The sequence below is a fragment of the Myotis davidii genome, unplaced genomic scaffold, assembly GCF_000327345.1.
Source record: "Myotis davidii unplaced genomic scaffold, ASM32734v1 scaffold355, whole genome shotgun sequence".
In the NCBI taxonomy this organism is placed as follows: Eukaryota; Metazoa; Chordata; class Mammalia; order Chiroptera; family Vespertilionidae; genus Myotis; species Myotis davidii.
In genome coordinates, this window is record NW_006286818.1 from 15814 (window position 1) to 27197 (window position 11384).

The 11384-nt window shown below is 49.3% G+C and overlaps 1 protein-coding gene across 8 annotated transcripts in view; it reads right to left on the minus strand.

The window, feature by feature from the left end:
* Positions 1-6897: 6897 nt before the first annotated feature.
* The window catches only part of ARHGEF12 (Rho guanine nucleotide exchange factor 12), a 198434-nt gene continuing 193947 nt past the window's right edge, over positions 6898-11384 (minus strand). For all 8 annotated transcript variants that reach the window (XM_015560643.1, XM_015560638.1, XM_015560639.1 and 5 more), the window contains 3 exons: positions 8636-8952; positions 7679-7748; positions 6898-7199 (listed from right to left, as the gene is read on the minus strand). In XM_015560643.1, the coding sequence (XP_015416129.1) occupies positions 7189-7199; positions 7679-7748; positions 8636-8952 (398 nt within the window). In that variant the 3' untranslated portion in view covers positions 6898-7188. The remainder of the gene's footprint in view (positions 7200-7678; positions 7749-8635; positions 8953-11384) is intronic.

The following is an 11384-nucleotide window of genomic DNA, read 5'->3' on the forward strand; positions in this document are numbered from 1 at the left end:
CTCTCTCTCTTCTTCTGGCACCCCCATAATTCGGATGTTGGTACGCTTGAAGCTGTCCCAGAGGCTCCTTACACTATCTTCATATTTTTGTATTCTTTTTTTCTTTTCTGGTTGGGTGTTTTTGCTTCTTCATATTTCAAATCTTTGACTTGATTCTTGGGATCCTCTAGTGTGCTGTTGGATCTCTGTATATTACTCTTTATTTCAGTCATTGTATGTTTAATTTCTAATGCCTCCCCAGTCACCTCAGGTGGATGCTCTTGATGCACCCCTTTGTGGGCTGTTTGCACAGTCTTGTTGTAGTTAACCCTTGATTGCTGGGAGGAATTGACCTCCAGACCAATTGGCTGTGATGTCCAGCTGTGTCTACACTGGAAGACCCCCATATGGGGCAGGACTTGCTTCAGTGGGGCTTTGGTGCTCAGAGTCTGCCCCCTGGGTGTATCTCTTATGGATGTGAAGAGTTCTATTCTGGATGGCCTCACTCTGACCACTGGGTAGACTGGCTCTTGGATCTTCAAGTAGGCCTTCTTTTGGAAGCTCTGGGGTTCTCTGACCCGGCTGCAGTTTGACAGGTTTTAGGCAGAGAAAGGACAGGCCATTCATATGCAAAAGCCGATGTGCACAGCTTGGGTGTGGTTGTAAATTGGGTGGGGCAGGGTCTCTGGGAATCACCAGGGTGGAGCAAATAGCAATGGCTGCCAGTCAGCCCTGCACCGGAGAGGTCCCCGGGTCTCCGCGTCCCGGCCCCTGTGCAGGAACAATGACCGCTGCAAGCACCTCTGAAAGCTGCCCTTGTGTTCTTGTCCCAATGCCAGGCAGTCCAGTTTCTCCTTGTATGTGTCTGGGTGCCCCAGAGTCTCGCCTGGAACTGGAGTTCAGAGCAATCGGGAGCTTGTATCTCCCTCCTGACTAAAAGAACAGCACATCCAGGTGCCAGCACTTTCCGCACCTCTTACCAGTCCCAATGCGCCTTCTTCACCTCTAGTTGTGGAACTTCCACTCAGCCAGCTTTTCCATGGTTCTGGGTGGTAGTTGTTCTGCCTTTGTAATTTTGATGTGGTTGTGGGAGGCAGCAAGTATAGATGTTTACCTATGCCGCCACCTTGGTTCTCCCCATGGCTATTTTTTAGAGAGTAGGAGGGGGAGAGACAGAGAAACACAACCGGCCCAACCAAAGCAGGAATTGTCCCCTTGGCAGGAATGGAACCGGCGACCCTTCAGTCCCAGGGCCAACACTCTACCCACTGAGCAGCAGCTAGACTTTTATCTGTGACCTGCTGCTTGCCTCATATCCCAACACCATTTATTATAGAATGCACATTTTTTCTATTCACCTGAGGAGACATGTTTATCATATGAAACTTACTTTGCATTTGGGTTTATTACTACACCTTCTCTTCTGTTCCGTTAATGTGTCTATTTGGCCTGGTGGTGTAGCTCAGTGGAGTGTCGACCTAGGAACCAGGAGGTCACGGTTCGATTCCTGGTCAGGGTACATGCTGTGGGCTTGATCCCCAGTGTGGGGCGTGCAGGAGGCAGCCAATCAATGAGTCTTCTCATTGATGTTCCTATGTCTCTATTCCTCTCCCTAAAAATCAGTAAAAACTTATTTTTTAAAAGGTGTGTTTGGGAGTCGTGCACTCCTGAACCTGTCTGGAGGAGGCGATCACGAAAAGGGGTCCAACTGGAACCAGGAGGACGCTCCCCAGGAAACTAATCCTGAGGAAGCACTGACTTGGAAACAGTGGGAGAAAGTGCTCACAGACTCCAGCCGCCGCTGTGCACCCCGCCCCAGGCATCCCCTCTGGTTCTCAAGCACTCGCTGGCACTATACCCTGATCTCAGGCCCCCTCTCTACCCCCCCACCCCCACTGCCTACACCAGGACGGAGACATTGCATCCAGGTCTCTCCTCGCCCATTTCCTCAGGTACCAGCTACCCATTAGATGCTGGGCTGGAGTTGGGACATGTAATTCATCTCAAGGTCTCTACTGGCCCCTCATGTTCCCTGGTCCCTTTCCTCATGTCCTCTTTCCCATCACATCCTGGTGAGGCAGGGTGGAAAATTCAGCTCCAGGTGTTTCTCCTTTTGCCAGGCAACCGCTGTAACCACACAGGCTGGCTAGAGCCGAGGTACAGAATTCTGCTCAAGGTCTTTCCTGGCCACGTACCCAACAACCACTGTGCTCTTCACAGCGGGTTGAAGCAGGGAGGGAGGATTTGCCCACAGGTCCCTCCTTGTCCACTGACTCATGACCCCCTCAAAAGGTATGTGGAAATGGGTTAAGTAATTTGCCTCCAGTTCTCTCCTCACCTCTTAGCCAAACACCTGCTCTGCCCCTCACATACTGGTCTCAAGGCAGAATGGAAATGTTGCCCCAGGCCTACCACGTCCTTTCCCAGACACCCCTCATCTCCTTCATAGCTGGTTGGAGCCAGGATAGAAAATCTGTCTCCAGCTCTCTCCTCATCCCTTACTCCAGGACTCCCTGTACAAGTCACATTGCAGACGACAGATCCCTATTATAAAGGGCTCCTGGGAGATAACTGAGCTCAAATTTATAATAATAATAATAATAGGAAAATAAAAAGCAAACCAGAGCCTCATGTTCATCCCACAGGAGTTTCTGACATAAACCTCATTCAGAGGGAGTGGCCTGCAAAGTCCCTCCCACATTGAACTGACTGATAGACATGTGGACTGAGCAAAGGAGAGATGGCAGGACCAGACTAGAACACACAACTGGCGCAGAGTGGACCTGAGCCGTGTGGCCTGAAGGGAACTCACTCGGGGCAGCCTGACCCCAGGGCCTCCCACAGCCACGATGCTTCACACTTAAGCAGCAGAGCAGACCTGCTCCCACAGCAGGGCCACTTCACGCTGCTCCTGTAGCAACACTGAACTGCTCAACAGCCTGCCGTCGCCCCAGATGGTGAGCTCTCCCAGCTGCTAGTGTCCTCGTGGAGTTTACACCTCAGAGGCCACTGGCCAGTCTCACTAGTGAAGATACTCTAATAGGAGTGAGGTCAGTTAAGGCCTCCTTTGCACGGAAACTCTTCTGAAATGTGGAGGACACATCAACAAGAATGCAAATAAAAAGTCACACACTTGGTTCCTTTACGCATATTTAATATTTGAACTCTCATTTTCTATTTTCCCAGACCCCAGAAAAGAAAGTTTTTAGCTGACCAATATTTTGTTCCAGAAACATACAGCCTTATCAGCTAATTCATAAAAGAGCTATTTTACAAAGGTACATCTGGATAATTAGAACAATAAAGTCTTTTAGGTATTTCAAAATATGAGTAAAAATACATGATTATTAATAGAGTTTTCTGAAGACAGTTGCCGTTTTTATAGAGTGATTTCTAGGAAAGAGCCCAAGACTGTTGGTGAACGAGTGAAGAAAGGGTTCTGGCAGAAGAGGCGTGTGAACCACAGCCCCGTGTGCACACCCCAGGGGTCTCTGCGGCCCATCCTCCTGGGAGGTCCATTTCCCAACCAACTGATTATCACAACCATCAGGACCAGTGGGGAAGGCATAGGAATGAAGAAAAGGAACTCTTTTCTTGAACAACTTTGCAGGACATTTTGAAAAGGTAGAAAAATCAGAAAAAAAAAAACAAAAACACAAAACAAAAATTGTAATATTAGGAGGACAAGGGAGCAGAGGTGTCGGGAAGACCCTGCTCACGGTCTGTCCTGAGGGCCCCTGCACTTGGTTCTCAATGGCGCCTTTAGTGTCTCAGGGCTCCAGTGACCCTCCCCCGGCTGTAGAGGAAGCGCTTCCGGCTGGGAGTGCAGAAGCCCCACGTAGCACGCCCACCTCAGGACGCCGGAAAGGAAAAGGGTACCAATGAAAGAAAACTCGGAGAACGTACTCTAGCTTCTGGAAATAAGAGAAAAGACTCTTCTCCTCCACGATCACATTAGTCCCCCTCTCCTCCAAAATAAAAAACGTTTCCCCTCTGTGCCTAAACTGTATTCATTATACTGCATGGGAAGTACATTTCATAAAACTTTTTCCTAAAAGTGCCCGGCTAGTGTGGCCCAGTGGTTGAGGGTTGACTCATGTACCAGGAGTCAAGGTTTGATTTCTATTTTATAAATAGAAATCACATGCCAGGGTTGCGGGCTCGATCCCCAGTAAGGGGCGTGCAGGAGGCAGCTGATCAATGTTTCTCATTGATGTTTCTTTCTCTCTCTCTCCCCCTCTCCTTTCCTCTTTAAAAATCAGCAATTGTTTTTTAAAAGCCCAAAAAAGTTGTGAAATGTACCTCCCGTGCAGTATAATGAATAGTTACAGTAGATTCGAAAAGCCAAGAAAGCTCAAGCAGCTGGGGAGCTGATACCAAGGAACGTACAGCTGTGGCTTCTCCGGCAATGATCAGCACTTTAGAGGCCCGAGAGCCCAGTGATTTGTCTGGATTAACTGTCCTCGGTTCCTCCTTCATGAGGCCTCAGGAGAGGGCACAGGCCCCAGGCCGCTCCCACAGCTAGCCAGCTCCCCTGGCCTGGGAAAGTGCTCTGTCCACTACGCCTGGATTCCTCGGTGTGGAAGTGGATTCCAGCTTCTGGTCTCCTGAGAAAATGACTTTGATGGTAACTGAACCATTTCCACTCAAGGGCAGGATGAATTCCATCATCCTGAAAGGCAGATCGAATATCAAAGTAAAACAGATGTGACGATAATGGTCAGTATAAGTGGGAGTTGTGGGAGGCCAGGCGAGGGAGGAGGAGGAGGAGGAAGTTCAGCTGGGAAGACAGAAAGAACACTCAAAATGGTGGGATCTCTTCAAAATTAGACTTCAGTTTGGGGCCGTGTTTGACAATCTATTCTAGACACACATGGACCTGGCAGTACTAGAGCTGTGGTCACAGTGTTGTCCCAGTCAGCCGTTACTGTTCCAAGGAGAGGTTAAACTGCCGGAAAAGAAAAGCAAACAGTTGCCAAGGACAAGGTATTGGCTGAGCTAGAGAAACCACGATGCTGCTAATCTGCTGACCGAGCCAGCGTCTCCCGTGAGCGCCGGGGGCGCTGCAGGTCCCGCAGGCCTGCAGGTGGGACGGGAGCTCCCTCAGTGCCTTTCTCCGGATGCCCTGCCCACTGGTGGTCTGAGGGCCACGGCCAGAGGGGAACCCTATCTGAATGAGCGCATTACTCCCAGCAGCACCGTGTGACCATCTAGTTGCTACCTGCTTCTTTAAAGAGATCAGAAGGTTCAAGTTCCACTTATATATTAGCTTCTGCTTCTAAAATTTAAATCCCACTCTAATTTATACTTGGTCTACGACCCAAAATATAATTATAATTTATAAATGAGGGTACAGCAATACAAGCTGTCCAGTTTACTAAAAACAGAGATCAGTTTTGAAAAGACAGACACAGGAACCTGGACATCGATGAACGTGCTGTAAGCTGTCATGCTGTTTATGACAGTACCTGGGAACCCTCCTGTGCATGATGAGTGTGTGTGTATGTGTGTGTGTATGTGTGAGTGTGTGTGCAATGAGTGTGTGTGAGAGTTTGTGTGTGTGATGAGTATGTGTGTGAGTGTTTGTGTGAGTGTGTGTGTGCAATGAGTGTGTGTGTGATGAGTGTGTGTGTGCAATGACTGTGTGGGTGTGAGTGTGTGTGTGTGCAATGAGTGTGTGTGTGTGTGAGAGTTTGTGTGTGTGATGAGTATGTGTGAGTGTGTGTGTGTAACTAGACAGCAGGGAAGAAGATCACAGCCGGACTGCTGAAGGACGGAGAGCAGTGGGTGAACTCCTTGCATATTAACACAATTTTAAGATTTGACAAATGTTTTCCTTTTAGTTGGCAAAACATATATACCTGATGCACAAAGAAAATCACAGAAAACAATATAACTGAAGGTGCTCTTGAGCCACTACTCTGACCTCTGTCCTCTATGGGGTGCTGCCAACACGGCTGGCCATCCTGGGGCAGGCGTCCCCCCACTCGCCGGCAGGTCCGGTGCGCTTGGCCTGCGTCTGTGAGGCAGGCAGGCGGGCACCAGCAGGGAGAAGGGCCAGCAGGGAGCTGGTGCGGGCAGCTCTGCCCCCTCCACCCTTTCTCCACTCACTCGTGGCTCTCCTTTTCACTTGAGCCCTTTGGCACCATCCGTGCAAACATCAGAGTCAAACCTCCAGGTGGGAAAACGTGACCGACCACAGGAGCAGCAGTACCTGTGCCGAGTGGCACCCACTTCAACTCAGGGGTGACTCAGTTGCAGACCTTCCCAAACTCCTTCGGCTGCTGCCACCCCGCCCTCCTCGGAACCCCACCCCTGCCATCTGAGGCACCTCCACTTGTTTTTGCTTTTACTTCCTGCTCATCTGCAGGAACAATTGTACACACGTGCTGTAGTCCAATGTATAATTATAAAGATGAAGCAATATTAAGAAAAACAAATTATAGTCAAGAAAATAAAATTTGCTTTCCTTTCCCGCCCAAATCCCAACCCTCAATGGAAAAGAAAACAACAGAAGAAAACACACCTATTCCCAGTGGCTACTTGTAGCACACGAGGCTCTGGTTCAGTTATCCCAGCGGGAGCGCAGTGCTGGCCTCGGAGGGGAGGGGGCCTTGCGCTCTGCCCCCCTGGGGAGCACAGGAGCACAGGCCCGGCTCTGCCTTGAGGTCAGGTGGGAGCAGCCACTGGGCAGCAGAGGCCAGACACAGTGGAAGGCTGGGTGCTCCTCCCCGGCTGCTCTCTCTCCACCCGGCCTCCTGCCACCCCTCCTGAGCTCTCTGCTTCAGGAGCCACTGGTCTTTGGTGAACTAAATATAAAGGGACAAAAGTCTCACTACATAATTAAAACACAGCAAGATAGAAATTAAAATGTGCTTTCAAATGTGGAATGAAGTCAAATAAATACATCTGATTTTCTCATTTTCTTAGGTCTGAACACAATTCCATACCCGACACCGAGCTCTCTGCATTTGGTTTCTGTTCTGAATCAAAATGAGTTTCTGGTCGTGAGGCGCGCAGGGTGCGGAGCGGAGGTTCCCTCGCAGACAGCCGGGCAGCTGCCGACTGTGAAGGACAGTCCTGCTCTGGGCCTGGGGACAGGCCAGTGCCGAAGCTTCCCAGGCAGACCCTATGTCACTCCCTCTCCCTCCACACCGGGGCCAGGATGTGCCGATGCTCAAACTCCAACCACCTCCAGGACGTGCAGCTCTAGCTTTTATCTGGAAGGATAAGGACATCAGGGGTCGAAGTCAGAAGAAAGGACACAGGCCACCTGGGGACACTGTGAATTTGTGGCCCGGCTCTGTCTGTTTCTGGGCCAGGGCAGCCTCATCCAAGAGCCAATGACCGTGAACTGCTGTGCTGAGCTCAGCACCACCGGCAGCCACAGACACGAAGAACAGCGAGACCAAGAGGGCCAGGCCTGGGTCAGGAGCTACAGCGCAGGCAGCCCCAGGGCACCGGGTCAGCAGCCCCTCTGCTCTGCCTCCCGCTGTGCAAAGGGGAGAGGCGGTGATTTTCGATGTTTGGAAACATTTTTAAATATTTATTTATTTAATTTGTTTGTTTTCGCAAACAGTTTTTTAAAGACAAAGAAGAAAAGGAATCTCCTGAGGTTTCTATTTTAAAGAGTAAGAAATCATTTCATGTATTTGTTCAGGTAGAATTCCAGAGTCTGGAATCTACCACTTTCACGTACCTGAGTGTTTGTCTGTGAGGACTGACCCAGCCAGCCTTTGGCAAAGAATGGTATAACTTTCCTCCACCTTCTGTAAAATAAAAGCATAGGTTTTTCATTTGAACGTCATAAAAAATTATTTTTGAAAATAAGAAAAATGTTTTTCAGTATTACAGGTATGCTTCCAAATTGCAACATAAACATAATTAAAATTTTGTTAGTGGAGGAAAAAAAGTAAATTTCATTCCTTTTGCCTTTTTCCATCTTAAATGAGTGACTTACGTTTCCCCCGTGAGAATAAAGTAGAGAGAGCAGCTGGAAGAGGCCCCTCCCAGGGCCACCTGAACACAGGCCGCCTGGCACCGGGACCCAGAGCCGCCTGCACACGCCTTTCAGATGCTCCCTTCAGCAGCCCCAGGGAAGCTGTGTGAACCAGGGAAACGCTGTCCCCAAAGCCTCCACTGCACGGCCAGTGGGTGCAGCGAGCTGCAGACGGAAACGTCAATAAAGCCCTTTCCTCAGAAACTACCAGGCGGTCAGGCTTGACAAGGGGCCAGGACAGGGAGTGACAGCTTCACTCACAAGCCCCTCAGGCAGAGTTTCACTCAAAGGAGCCACTTCCATTCCCACAGCACCTGGCACACCAGCCCCAGCACCGGGCTAACATGCCCCGGCCTCGATTCCCAGGACACAAACCCCTCATCCAGCTATCTGTTCCCGCCTCCACGAGGGGCCAGCCAGGCCCCTCAGACACACACGGGCCTCACACGGAGAAGCCTGTGCGAGCACAGCTCACCGGCTGCAGCTTTTCCTGTGGCTGCGCTTTGTAACCAGATAAACAATGCCGACCTCTGCTTCTCATCAGGCCTTTTCATGGATGATGGTCAAAGAAAACACACATTGAAAACAACGAGTTTGCTCCCTTCTATTCCAGGTGCTTCCCATCACTGAGTCCTGAGGAGGCCGCGGCCGAGGTACCTTTAAGTGCTCAAGGGCGGCCTCGATCTGGCGGATGCAGTCCAGGACCTGGCTCTGGGAGTCTGTGCAGGCGGAGGGACTCTGGGTCTCCAAGCAGGCCCCCTCCAGGGCTCCCCAGTGCTGCGGGGCCCAGGGCTCCGGGGTGAATGATGACATGGCCCTGTCGGAAAGAGCCTTCTGGGAAGAGGGCCGCTGCTGCTGGGCAGGGTCCACGGCGGGGAGGCCCGTCCCGGGCTGTGGGGGGAGCCAGGCGGCGCCCTCCTCATCGGTGGAGCTCTCCTGCACAGCTTCATAGCCCTCGAGGATCAAATAGTTTCCTATGGGCAGAGACAGAGCAGGCGGTGAGATGAGGACTGCCACCAGCACATCAGAACACGGGACTGGGTGATACGGTGATAGCTTTAAAAGCTATTCAAGACTGTGAAAGCCATTAATTCGCGAATTCCCACGTTTAAAGTACAACCTAATGTTCTCCCTTCGGGTTCCAGGGAAACTTAGCAAACTTTCATGGTACTTTCTGAGTAATTCATAGGAGTTAGCATTTGAAAAGTTAAAAGCTGAAAACTACAAAGTTCCTATGCGATCTTCCCACCACTTCCCTTGCTACGTGTCCCCACCCCCCCCACCCTTCACCTCCCACCTTTGTTCTCCTTGCGGCTACTCACTCCTCAGCCCCCAGCCCGAGCTCGCTGCACAGCTGCGCCTCCTCTCGCTGAGATTCTGCCCGACATCCCAAGCTGCTCCCCGGTCTCGGCTCAGATGCAGCCTCAGCAGAGGCCTCTGCCCTGCTCCCTTGTCTGCCCCTCACTCTCTGTGACCCTTAGTCTGACTTATTTTCCGGTGAAGACTTCTTCTATCTGACTCTATTTATTTGCTTACTTATTTATCACTAGTGGCCCAGTGCACAGAATTGTGCACATTGAAAGGAAATTAATTAGAAGAAATATTTTAAGATCGTTATTTGCCCTTTCTCTATAATAGAAGTGTCAGAGATGAAAGAAAATTAGTAAAATGTATATGAAAATACATAAATTGATTAATAAACAATATCAATATGATATAACAACAAAGACATGAAATAAAAACAACAAAAACATGATATAAACACAAATTGGTAAAAAAAATGACTGATAAAGTGATTAACCTTATTCTAATATCTTCCTGTACACCACATTAAGAGTGAAAACACTTTCAGAGTGCTTAATTTCCCTTGTGATGAAGTATTTACAACTTTAACTTTAATGTCACACGCTGTTCGAACTCGAGAGAAAGCAACATATAACTGAAAACAGGTTCAGGTAGGAATACTCCTACTCTGTCTAGAGTTTGTCCTTGTGGTTTATTAATAATCATCGCAAATGCTGGCATCACAGGAAACCGCCGTCTAATCAATTTAAATGGGAGGCCAGTGTCAGACGGGGACAAATTAATTCTTGGAATCAGAACAGCCTCTCCCTCTGCAGATCCTGTTAATACTTCAGCTTCGATAATGTTAGGTCGTAATCTTTTGATAATAAATCTGGTACCATTACAAAGACCCCATTTACTATTGAGATTTCTCAGCTGCATGATGATTGCACCTACTTTCAATTTTAATTTATGGCACGGCATTCCCGAAGGAGTAACACTATTAAGAAATTCGATGGGGAAATTTTCCTTTTTGGCATCATCCATTGAATGGATGGAATCATCACTCAAATAGGCATGAAAATCGCCATCGTGTATATCCAAATTTTCTTCATTTAGTGCAGCGGTTCTCAACCTGTGGGTCGCGACCCCTTTGGTGGTTGAACGACCCTTTCACAGGGGTCGCCTAAGACCATCATGCATATCAGATATTTACATGACAATTCATAACAGTAGCAACATTACAGTTATGAAGTAGAAACAAAAATAATTTTATGGTTGGGCCACAACATGAGGAACTGTATTTAAAGGTCCAGAAGGTTGAGAACCAATGATTTAGTTTATGAGCGTGCTCATTTTTAGGACAAAGAATCACACGTTTAGATATATTTTAAATATTATCTATAGATATGCTATTTCCAAAGGTAGCTTCACTAAGTCCGTTACAAGTCATTTCATGGGGGATTTTAATAATATCTATTTCAAGAGCTTTACATGTATTGCGCATGCGAGAGTCAACATTTTTTTTTAAATATATTTTATTGACTTTTTACAGAGAGGAAGGGAGAGAGATAGAGAGTCAGAAACATCAATCAGCTGCCTCCTGCACATCTCCCACCGGGATATGCCCGCAACCAAGGCACATGCCCTTGACCGGAATCGAACCCAGGACCCTTCAGTCCGCAGGCCGACGCTCCATCCACTGAGCCAAACCGGTTTCGGCTCAACATTTATTTTTAAATTGTCAGTGCACATCATATGTACTGGCCAGTTGGTCAGTCAGACGGACAGTCGGTTGGTCACTTAGCCTTTTATTGTTTTACTAGAGGCCCGGTGCACAAAAATTTGTGCACTGGGGGGGGCGGGGGGGTCCCTCAGCCCAGCCTGTGCCCTCTAGCAGTCTGGGACCCCTCGGGAAATAACGCCCTGCTGGCTTAGGCCTGCTCCCGGGTGGCAGAGGGAAGGCCCAAACCCTAGGTGCAGCCCCTGGTCGGGCTCAGAGCAGGGCCGATGGGAGAGTTGGGGCACCGCCCCCTGTCATGCACAGAGCAGGGCAGATTGGGAGGTTGCGATGCTGCCCTCAGTCACGCTCGGGGTAGGGCCGATTGGGGGGGTGGGCCGC